The sequence below is a fragment of the Halichoeres trimaculatus genome, unplaced genomic scaffold, assembly GCF_033239565.1.
Source record: "Halichoeres trimaculatus isolate MK-OKI-2021-1 unplaced genomic scaffold, fHalTri1.1 fHalTri1_scaffold_15, whole genome shotgun sequence".
In the NCBI taxonomy this organism is placed as follows: Eukaryota; Metazoa; Chordata; class Actinopteri; order Labriformes; family Labridae; genus Halichoeres; species Halichoeres trimaculatus.
This window is the reverse complement of record NW_027437193.1, coordinates 28,746,001-28,758,546: the sequence shown is the minus strand read 5'-3', so window position 1 is coordinate 28,758,546 and position 12,546 is coordinate 28,746,001. Positions and strand designations below refer to the sequence as shown.

The following is a 12,546-nucleotide window of genomic DNA, read 5'->3' as shown; positions in this document are numbered from 1 at the left end:
TTTGGGCTGTTAAACATGGGCATGCTGTCGTCAGTCAGCTTTTAACATCTGGCAAACTTTCAGCAGGATCAACATTTTTGTTCTGTGAAATCAACATGTAAACATGCACTGGTGAAAATCTCAACCTTAGTCTTTTGGCTTTAAATCAAACAGCTGAAAGAAGCTCTTCAGCTGACACAGATGTGCAGGCACATTGAGAAAGCAACTTTCAAGCCTCAACTACTGCTAAAACAGGAAAGTGTCCCTGCAGAGCTGCATTTTTTGTTTTATTCCAGTTTTCCATCACTGAAGTGTTTAATAGTCAAATTTTGATATAATGAACCAAGATTTTTTTTTTTTTTTTTTTTGATGACAGCTACACATACTCTCATTTGGTTATAAGTCACTTGTTAAGGGGATTACCCTTTGTCCTGAAACACCAGTATAGTTTGGGAAAGCACCACACCTCTCTGCTCCAGGCCTCCCTGCATTTATGAATTGTGAGCCCACATTGATAGATTTAAATAATTTGTTTACCCAAGTAGTTGAGATTGAGAAATGAGGACTAATTTCCCTAAGTCATCCTTTTTGTCGAGCCACACCTGATTCCAACTGGATGCATCAGCTCCACTACACATTGGGAAAAAACAAACTGATTGTGTTAGGAACATTTTACATTCATTAATGCTGTTCTTTCATATTTAGTCAATGTTTTTTGGACGTTTTTGCTAACCTAGAGTAAGATAAGAGCATCACTACTACTTCTTCTTGCTAAGCAAGTTAGCCTAACTTTGCAAAAGGAAAAAGGAAACTATGTCTGTTTTCCAAACCACCTACCACACTAGCAGTGCCTATTATTTTGGCTGATATTTAGTCTGTAGTAGACAGTATGCGAAAACTTGCAAAATCTGGAGTATACGAAAAATCCCTGGCTGTCCTACTGATCCAAGAAAATGTATAAGTATGCACCGGACCAGTCTACCTGGCAAACTGTTTCCCACATTGCACGGCGCTAATGCTGTTTGTCTATGCAGTGGCAGGATTTGGTGAATTACCGCCACCTGCTGGAATTAATCAGCATTATAACTACAATACATCAACACTAACGTTAGACCGTCCATGAGATAGAAATGGAGTGATACGAAGAAACACCCATAAATCTTGTCAATTCCAGACCTAAAATAGGTGTTTACTTCTACAAGTTCATTAGCGCATATAAACCAATAATTCACTTTTTAAACCATGTGTGGATTATATAGAAGTGTTTTTTCCATCAGTTGTAAAAAATAAAATTCCTTTCAGATTTATTTCCAGTAAACGATATAACTTTTGGTGTAAGATTAGAATCAAGCATGATGATTCTGTTTGATATGATTAACAGAATAACTAAATGCCAAGATCTGCCAATTGCTTGTTTTGTATGTTTATATTAAAGGCAAAAAACCCAACATCATCTGTAGCTCCACCTTCTGAGATTGGAAACCAGAGTAGTATACTACAAAACAGACCTGACAGAACAGTCATACTACTTACTACAAGCAAAAGCAGTAGGTCGTATGCAGTGTCTACATACTACATTCACATGTAGTATGTAGTAGGCTGTTTGGAAAACAGCCTATGTCTTCACTAGCGTTTCTAAAGTTCATTCATTCAAAACAATATCTTATGAGTTTAATCATCAGAATATCACCGTCAGACTTAAAAGTTAAAACTTGTGGTTATGTGGTCGATTTTTTGTCTCTGTTCTCCTCTGCAAACTGTTCTAGTTGTACTAGACACAACCTGCCTGGCTCATGCAAGTCGCTCACTCATGGATTTTTTTCCACCATTGATTTTCTGACAATCCTTCTCTGTTTCCACAGCATGCCCGCCGGGTACCTTCAAGTCCACGCAGGGCCCAGGTCTGTGTCTACAGTGTCCCCCTAACAGCCGCTCCACTGCCGAAGCTGCCACCATCTGCGTGTGTCGCAACGGCTACTACCGCGGTGATGCTGATCAGCCAGATGAACCCTGCACAAGTGAGTTTACTCCCCGTCTCATTACATACCCTCTCTTTCTCTTCATGCTTACTGTAAGCCAATATGCTTACATTCCTGTAGAACAAGCATCTGTGACAGTACATCCATATCCATTTTCATGCTCATGTGCGTGGGCCATCAATATTGAACACACTGGTCGTGTAAATGAGCCTCTGTATTTTCAAAACAACAAAGTGGGGATTGATTTTCTATATCAATCCTTCTGTGTCTTTCCTGATGTCATAAAATCGGCGCATGAAGCAGCATTTCAATGAGCACACGCCATGTGGAGGCCTATTTGTCTCCACATACCGGACAATAGCATTCCAGGGTTACCATCATTGATGTCTCCATCACTATGGCAATGAGCTTTCTCTCTGTTTCCCCTCCGTTATCTGCTTCTCTGTCTCTTCCTTCCTGTTGTTGTCTCTCTCGGCGTCTACTACCATCCCCTGAAGTCCTAATTATTCAGGCAGATGCTGCGAATCGTCGACACTGTCCTGCCGCTATCCGCTGGAGATCCAATAAGGCCTCTCACAGCATCATAGTTATCTTAATATGATGGTAAAGCAATATGCTAAGCTGTCCTGCTGTCCCTGCTGACACACAGTTGTGCAGAAAGAAATCACCGTTGGGCCCCAAAAAGTTTGTTTACCTCTCTTCCCTGACTGCTACCGGGGGGTGCTTTAATGATTATTTTCCCAACAGCAGACTAGACATATTACAGGTAAAGTTAGGTATAAAGGTGTTTGTTTAGACCTTATTTATGCACATGAATCTATGAACGGCCTCACCTGCTCCTGAAATTCTGATGAAGCTCTTTCTATGCTACTGGTATAACACAAAGCAGCACAAATGTTCGTCTGACTGCTCGGGCACTTCCAAGGTGTAGACGTCAAAACCTTTAGGCTTTGGATGCTCTCAATGGATGACACCCCTATTTCACCTTGAGATTTCTCCACCCTCCCATGGCTTACTACCCAGCTCTCTGGTGAATTAGTGAACGCTCCATCAAGTAGAGAATCTGCCTCTACCTCGAGGCCTTGAATTTCCCTCTTGCAAATGGTTCCCCCAGTGGAACTCGAACAGATCCCTGTGGTCTCTGTGCAGTTTCCAGATGCTGCCTGAGCTGCTTTTTCTGCTTTCAATCACAACACTTCCCCCACTTATCTTCTCTTTTGGTATTGTTCTGTTTCCTTTCATTGCTGGCCAGGAGAGACTTCGGCCACCCCTGAAATCTGATTGGCCACCCAGAAATCCTCAACCATGATTGGTTATTTCCCAGCAGTTATGAAATCATCTATTTGGGTTGTGTTTCAACAGGCTGTTTGTTCTTTTTGTTGATACTTTAAATGGTGACTTTAGACACATCTTCAGATTTAAATGTAGCCTCCCTGTCAGGTTAGTTTTAAACCCTCAATGTTTATATTACCAACTCTACAAAGGCCGGTGCCCTGGTTTGATCACCCCAGCAAAAAGTCTTGCTCTGCCACTCTGAAGTACAGCTTCATTTTTTTTTTCCAATATTTTGACCTTTTTGGTAAAAAAATTTGGATTTTAGCTATAAAAATCCCAGAGAAGCCCAGTAACATTTTTCCCAAGTTAAAGGAAAAAAATGACAATAATTGCAACCATTATAATTTAATTTTGAAAAAAGAAAAAAAAACATAACAGAAACTTCCTAACTATACTATTGACATTTCTCTAGCCACAGGTGGTTGAAGAACTTCATATTCCTACTTACAATTGACCTATAGCTAAGCGACACACCCCTTCGCTCACTTGGACAGACAATTCAGTAACAGGTGCTATGGCAGGTATCACAGTAGGAGACATTTTGTAGGATGTTAAAGATGATTTCTGGAGATGGAAGTACCGCCCATCATCTAGAAGTCTCCAAAAGGGTCTAAACTACACATTGATGGGCTACATGAATCAATTTGAAGTTCCAGATTCAAGATAAAATGTAAAGGTCCTAAACATGATAAACAGTATCTGGATACCATCACCATCACAGGCAACACGATAGAGGATCAGCATTGGTCATGACAAAAAATGACATTTGTTTTACCGTCTTTACCAAGGGTGTGTCTCTGTTAGTTTGGAGCACACTATTTACACTGAATCATTAAGCATAATTTTTGCCAACCTTTGTTATCTCAGCTATTACAGATCATCTAATAAAGCCCTTTGGACAACAGCTAACAGTGATTTACGATCACCAAAGAATAAAAACTAGAACAAAACAGGCACAGCTGGGAGCTAAGGTTAGGCTAACTTAAGCTAGCATTAGAGAAAAAATCCCTAACAGCCCATGAGACTGTGGTGGCGGTTTAAGTGTTTCAGATAACTTTATATTCCTTTAAAGAAAAGTCACAATATTTGGCTTAATTACAATGTCAGCTTACCTTAGAACAGATGGAGACTATGAATGGGTACCTTTCTTATTTGAATCATTATGGTACTGATGCCTGGTACCTGGCAATCAGTGTTGGTACTTAGAGGTACCAATTTCCGGTCCTTTTGTGCGCTTCATAATAAAATCTCAAAGTTTTTCAATTCAACATATTTATTCTTCATAATGTAAACTTGCAATGCTGTTTTCATGTCCAGTATGGAAAATTCCCTATTCTTCCAGTCCCTCACAGTCACAAGGATGCATTTAGGTACCTAAACATGGTACCTTTTGATTTTATGGGAAACAGTACTCGATATTAAAGACAGAATTTGGTCGGTACCTTTTAAAGAACCCAAGTCGGATCCCATCCCTAATGGAGACATCCTTGTTTATTTTATTCACCTTGATTTGATGTCCTGGTCTACTTTGCAATGATGTTGTGGTCTACTTTACCAATAATATGTCTTGTCTGCTGTGGTGATGAGAAAAAAATCATCCATGACCATTTAAAGGAGACACTCTTCTCTGTTGAGATGTGTCATAGGGTAAAGGGTAAAAAATACACCCCGTCACCCAGCCTCTCAGGATACCTTGTGTTAGATTGGTATGTTTCTTATGAACACTGTTTGACCATATTTAAACTTAAAATCTGAGAAAAAAACTCTTGAAACCAAATGAAAACTGACTTTCTACAACGCATTTCAGTGGATGAATGGGCAGAGAATGTCTTAGTATATAGGAATAGCTATACACACACTTTGATTAGCTTGTGTTTTTGAAGGCGGGACTTAGCCATAGGACTAACGTGGAAGAAAGTGTAAAAGAGATTTTCAGTCATCCAAGATTTTGAACATTGTTTGCCTTTTAAATCTAAACTAAACCAAAACTTTAGAACACAAACATTGCTACAAGAAAAGTTAGTGTTTGCATTACATCCGTGTTTGTTAGCTGTTATTGTTCAGGCTGCTTTATGTGTTTGGCTTTTAACTGTTGAACATTTCTAAAAATATTAACAAGAATGTGAGATGACTATCTTCTAAGTTTTTGTTCCAAAGTGCTTTATAAAATGCTGGGCATTAGCAGTCACAGCAGCAGAAATGGGATAGGAATAAGAATAAGCAAAGGTTACTCAGTGCACTGTAGTAAATATTTATCAAAAGAGAGTGTATCTCAGTTTATGTAAAAATATATTTTTTTAATTTCCTACACATAGCTACATTTATGTCCAATTAAGATTTTTTTTTTCATCTGCCCCAGTTAAATTTCCCATCTTAAACTAATTTCTGTTTCTTCTCATTTATACAGACAGAATTCTTTAGCAAAGGCAGATTTAAAGCCCTCGTTGAAAAATTCTTTAGCAGCTGAAAGTACTGCTTATAGTGCCCTAGATCTCAGCAGGAGCTGGGTGGGGGCTGGGTGGCAGTGAGATCATCCCAGTAAGGATCTTTTTAATACTGAGGGTCCTGATAAGAGCTCTGCTGGAGTAGCTTAAATCAGGCCAATCTGAAGCTGCAGAGGCTGTAGCTTTAGCGCTCCACGCTGTCGTCACAGGCGTGAGTCCCTGTGTGCTCCAGATCAGTCTGATTAGCTTGCTGATGGATTGTCCAGAGCCTGGCTCTGTCAGCAGGGTGCTTCAAGCTATACCTCTCCCCTCTTCTCCCTGAGGGGTGTGCCAGGCCTGGGATGCACTTCAAACCATCCCTCCAACTCCTGCCCCTCTTTTTTTCTTCCACAATCTTCTTCTTTTGCGCTCACTCCAGCCATGCCTGAGGGGTGAACGGCGAGCGTTCTGTCTCACAGCTTGAAGGCTCCAGAGCAAAATGGTCTTAGAGACGCTGCAATGTATTGCACTGCAGCTCTTCTATGAGTGATCTCAAGGCTCCAGCCCCCATTCCCCTGTACCTGTAAATCCCCATGGACGTGCACATGTGAATGGGAACATGTAACATGTACATGTGAAAATGGAATAAGAGCGAGAGGTCATCCAGCTCCTGGGTCAGTGGGTTTCTCTCAATGAGTGAGTCAGAGGGGAAGAATGACAAGTTGAGTGGAAGCGGAGGGGTGGCACACTGTGAAAGCACTGCTGATTGGTCTATAGGGGAGAGGGGATGCAGCAAGAGAGTATCCTGGTGTGAGGAAGAAAGGAAATGAGAATCATGAGCGCAAAGGACCGATGACAAAGAAATGTAGGGGGAAAAAAAATCCATCATCACAGCAGGAGGGAGGATTTGAATCTGTAGGTTTTGGCCTGACATTGCAAGACATGATTGATAGGAAAAGCTGTATGTGGAGGTTCTACATAAATCCCAAAGTAACCCAGTACACGAGAGAGTCCCAGTGAGCCCCTGCACCATGTTATGTGAAGAAAAACATGCTGTGTATGCATGTTTATGTTTTGGAAACGACCCCTGCCAGCAACCAAGCAACTCACGGGGAAAATCTTTGGAATGTAATTGAATCAACATAAATACAGGGAAGGAGCAGGGGAAAAATGCTGCTTCTAACGGGTTTCTGCATTCCTCATCTGTACCACATTGGCCCTGAGTCTTGTGGCTCTCACTCCATTCTCATATCTGTGGCCTATCCCCTTAAGATCTCCCTGAGCCCTGTCAAACACTGTCTACGCCGCCTGGCAACACAAACAAAACCCATCTGAATTCCTGTCTGAAAGGACGGGGTTATCTGCTTCCCCATTCTCCTCATCATCCCATTTAGACTTTTTTTTGCCTTCTTTGCTCTCCTATTTACCGTCTCTCCTCCCTCCTTGTCCCCTTTTCAAAGAGAAAGAGGAGTGAGCCATCAGAGGCATAAATATTCTGCTCTTTTCTTGAAGTCTTTTCTTTTTTCTTACACCAACTTTGTGTTCAGTCCTGGAGTCAGCTGAGGCTTCTTCCCAGCGCAGTCAGCTGGCCATTTTCTCTCACAGTATTGAAGCTGCAAATGCAACTAAGCTGAGGTATTTGTCTGGCCTTCTCTAATCCCTGTGGTGTCTAGGAGGACATAATACTCCAGGCTTTTGTCGAAATGCATGCCCACATATTCAAAAGTAAAATCATCCACAGCTTTTTGGATGTGGAGTCAAGGGAATTTACCATTTAGTGTTACTGTGGAAAGTACTGTGGGTGTTTGGATTATATTTTAGTCAGTCAAAGAAGAGCTAACGTATATTTATGCTGACATACACACTACTATTCACAGTCTCTGTATGACTTCCTCAGTCTCTCAGCCAGGCACTATTAGTCCTTCTAACATGTTTTATTTCATGTCTCACCAGCCCACACAGCCCTCCTTTCTTCCTCCCATCTCCTCTGGCTGTGATCAGTATCTCAACACAGGGACCTTCTGTTGGTCCCTGAAGGCCTGTTTCACATCATGAAAAACAAACAGTTTGAAAGAGGAGAAGTGCCAGGCTCGGTCTATTCAAAGGGCGGATGAGTAAACAAAGTGCTGAAGTGTTTATTTTGGGCACTGGGACACTCTTTACATTAGCAGCTGAGGGAGAGAACTGCACCATGGTCTTATACAGCACAGGTGGCGACTGAAAGCAGAATGACTACACATACCTATCAGTCAGTAAGTCTAACTGTAGCAGTTACCACAAGGCAGATGTTCCTTTAGAGAATATCTTCATACATGTATGTGTGCACCATTCAATGAAAAATTTGGTTTGGACAGATTTTCAGACTGAGGACACGAGCTGAGCTTCACATTTCCAGCAACAAAGTTAAGCTGCTGTGGTCTTGTCCTAAGCTATGCAAGTCTACTCTGGTTGTAAGACACAGTCAAACTGAATTTTAGCTGCCCCCTCGTGAGATCCATCGGGAAACTTTGTCTGAAACGCGCCTTTTCTCCTCCCTCTCTGCCATTTGCGCAGAGGGAGGCGTGGAGGCGCAGCTCTGCGCTCCTCTGCGCCTTGACTATGCCTCTCTTGGCACTGCAGGAAACTTGCAAAGTGCGCCGGTCACGCCCTGTGCGCACGGCGAAGGCCGGCGCAGGGCAGGTGCGCCTGCGCCTGGTCTATGAAATTAGAGCCCACTGTCTTAACAGAACAAACTTTATGTAATGTAGTCACTTTTGATCAAAACTTCAGAAAGGCATCGTCAAACCACCTGTTTTAGCGTGTCAGCCCTGCTTCAACGTGATGTCTGTATCAGAATTTGAGAAAACGCTGTCAGCCATCCTTCTCATCAGCTGACACTTTGTGAGCTAAAGCTAATGTACTCGCGCTAAACTATTAGCCCCTTATGTAGAGTGCTGGTGTTTTTAATGGGTGGTTGTTTGAAGGTGTTCAGTTTAATTCTGTGGATTTGAACAGGAGATATGACTTCACTGTTTGTTTTCAGACTGATCCACTGGGAGCTGTCAGCTGCTTCATAAACACTCACAGCATTGGGAAGGGTGCATTTGATTTATCCTACCAGCCTGTGGGATAGCAATCGAGGATGGGTGTCATTTTTCATTAGGTGTCAATTTCGAAGGTAAACTGTGCAATTTATTGTGCTGTAATACAATAGATATTTAGTTAATCCCAATTTTACTCCATATTCTAAAGATAATGATGCCAGTTTTTTTTAGAGATTAAAATCAATTTTTTGAATAAGTAGTGAAAAGACAAGCATCAGGAAAAAAGCTGCTGTTTTTTTTTTTTTTATGTAAATCTTTTCAGATATTATGCACAAAAGTTATTTCATATCATGAGTTTGCTATTTTGCTACCCCTACATTTTACAAAATGTTTCCTAACAGATAACATAAATGTAAAGGGAAGTAAAATTGGCCTGGTCTGTATTTTCTGTTCTGATTAAAAATCATCTTCATACTGTCACAAATCCTATCAAATACACAACAGTATTTTCATACAGCACTCAACTTGCCAGGTCAAAAAGACAGAGTCTCAAGCGTTTGAGGTGCATACAAGATGATGTGATGTTGAATAATATTTTCTTAATTGAAGTGGGGTCCAAAAAGATTTTGCAAGGGAGATGCAGTTTTTTAGACTGTTTAAACTGGTTTAAACATGGGATCAAATGCAGCAAAGCGCTGTAGCAGAGGTGTAATTCATTTTGGTCAAACCTTGGGGGTTGGCTGTTGAAAAATGTGAAGCTTTTGCAAATCGAATGTATTCTCTCTTTGGGAATTATTTAAATAAGTGGCACCAGTAGGATTATTATTCAAAGTGTGCACAGATCATCAATCTGTGTGTACATTTCCTGTGATTTCCATACTTGCACAAACACTGTATCAGTGAGCAAAAAGCAGGAGACAGAGAAGGAGAGACCCTAATAGAATTCAAGTTCATCAATGTAAAACTCTAATCAAATGAAGTCACTTTCAAAGACCAAATTCACCCATGGAAAAGCAACAGCCCCTAAATATGGGCAGCAGTTAGCTATGGCATACAACATCAAATTAGTCCTGAACATCCCAGTGGGCAGGGATGTTAAGCAAGCAGCTAATTTAATCATTTTGTGAAACTATTTTAAACTCAACAAAACAAAAGAGATGAGAAATACAACATGGCTCAAGAAACTAAAACAAACCAGAACAACACATATTAAAAAAAAAAAAATCAGATGAGGAAAGAAGATAGAGCAGTGTTTTTGAGCAGTACAGTGCAAAGCTCAGGCATTAGAGAAATCTTCAGGATGTCAGAGTTCATGAGTCTAAAGACAACTTTCTGATTAGTGGGTCACAGATGTGCAGCCCCCTACTGCCTTCTGTTCTCTGAAGTAGTTAGCATGAGAAACCCCATACTAACAACCATTCACTTTGTAAAAAAGTCTAAAAACTCACATCTGCTTTTGCTTGCTTAATTCTAGGCTGCTTATGACCATCCAGTAGCTTAGTCTTACATTGCTAGTGTCACAATAAGTATAACTTCTTTTTGCAATTATCTTTTATTGTCAGTGACACTCAGGGCCACACTGGACATCTGTACCGTGCCTAAGCAAGTTTCAACTCTAAAGTCCAGTTGTTTTGGCCAGTGTGACTGCATGTGTACCGTGCTCTCTTCCATGGCTTTTGCACTCTTTAGCGAGGTGTTCTTTGGCATGGTACACTTCATGCACGAGCACAAGCACGAGCAGGCGTATTCAAAGAGAACATGACTTATTAATCACCCCCTTAATCATTTCAAACAAAGTTGGGGGTGTCATAGCACTGTGTCGGACCAAAAAAACTTCACAAAAAGTATGTTGTAGCCATGCTCCATTGCGCTAACTCTGATGAAACTGGGTGTGTCGTATTACAGCATGATGATGTATGTACCAGAGGCAGCCCTGCTTTAGACTGGTTCATATTGGAGAAGTGTAACCACGGGCACCGGTCAGTGGGAGAGTGGCGCTGCAGGAGGCCAATCATACCTGAGTACAGCACAGTGCAGAGGGACAGCACTTATCCATTCACACGTCTATGGCTCTTACTAGTTTTACCATCTTTATTCAATCTATTGTCTTCAGTACTTTTCTTTAGGGCTGAACAATTAATCAAATTTAAACTGACATTGCAATGTAATTGAAGGCATACATTTGATACATGTGCTCACACAATGTTTCTTTTTCATTTGATAAAAAAAGTGAATTCCACATGTAGGCATATTTCAGTGGTTGAGCCAGAGATTTGGTTTTATTCACATTCCTACTCTTTATTTAGTGTGAGATTCATAAACCAGAGGATTCGGATTTATTTCTCATATTATTGTTCAAACCAGGCCTGTTGTTCGTTGTTCTGCAGTGCTTTGTTCCTTTCTGTGATTTTATTCAAGGAAATTAATGATAACTATATCACACGTCTGCAAGGCTTGAAGTTAAATCAATCTGTCAATACTCTACTCTGATTGTAATAGTTAAATAATGATACGTTATTCATATCAACTCATGCATCAATTCATCTCATTTCATCATAACATGTAGACCTTGTCTACAGGAAAGAATTGTTTATATGTTGACAGTGTCCTTTGTTCTATTGATCAAACTATGGAATGGTTTATTGCTTGTGTTAAGTGAATAATGTAGAAGATAAACACCCCCCTCAAAAATTGCATGCCAAACCACAATCACAATATTGGTCAAAAAAAACATCGCAATTAAATTATTTTCCAAAATCATTCAGCCCTACTTTTCTCTCTCTTTAAAATTATCTGCATCATTTCACATCTTGTTCTTGTTGAGTTCTTGTGTTGTTTGGGCTCAAATGCTGTCTGTTCATTGGCTGGGACTTTTGTTATTTGATGTCTTGTTGTCAGTTGGGTTGGTAATGTTGACATTAGCTGTGTTTCCATTACACCTAGGATTGCGCAAAACATAAAAATCACAATAAAAAATGGTAATGGAATGAAGTTTTCAAAAAAACTCTCAAATTCTGATAAAAATGTTTTTATGCTCTCATGAGGTGGTTTTTCAGAAGTTTTGAAATTGAAGTTTCTCGCAAGAGTGCAATTGAAACACGTTTTTCGTGCAAACGTCACATTGCCATAACAACGCACCTTCCTCACCTCCTTGTTCGTGTCCACTGCCACACAAACAGACTCTGGCAGGACGGCTGTGAGCGGGTCAGAGAGCAGCAGGAGGGAGGGGCAGAGGTCTGTGTACGTGAGTGAGAGTATGTGAGCTGAAGATGCTGATCTTCATTCAGAGTTTTGTTCCTGCCTGTTTTGAGTTAGTGTGATCATGACTGACAGTTTGAGCAGTGAGTAAAAACACTAATGTTCATGAATTAGCATCATCATGAGTGCAGCGTCCAGACGGACATCATGTTTTACTTTAACCAAGTTGTGTGCAATTCTGGTCGTAATGGAAACACCAGCAATGCGAAATTGTTCTTAATCGAAACTTCAGAAATATTGCTTTTATTTTGCGAAAAAGTGTAATGGAAACGCAGCTAGTATCATCAGGTGCTTGAAAGACTGCTTGGAGCTGTTCAAAGAGTATGAACAAATCGTGGAGAGAAATGCTTAATGAATGCAGGTCTCGTTGTTGCACTTGTCTTCTCTGTATCTTCATCAGATTTCCCATGCTGAATCAACACAAGTATTTAAAAGCTCTGAGCATAAAACAGTGAGTCGTCCTCATTGTTATTTTGCAAATGCCCTTACACTGTGCATGGGCAGTTGTGGTTGCACCATTTAAATGAAGCTATGAATGTACAGTGATAC

General features: G+C 40.6%; 1 protein-coding gene across 2 annotated transcripts in view; it reads left to right on the top strand.

Annotated features, from left to right (window-relative positions):
* ephb1 (EPH receptor B1) overlaps positions 1-12,546 on the top strand; it is a 264,549-nt gene that overhangs the window by 156,752 nt on the left and 95,251 nt on the right. For both annotated transcript variants that reach the window (XM_074687825.1, XM_074687824.1), the window contains exon 4: positions 1,842-1,997. In XM_074687825.1, the coding sequence (XP_074543926.1) occupies positions 1,842-1,997 (156 nt within the window). The remainder of the gene's footprint in view (positions 1-1,841; positions 1,998-12,546) is intronic.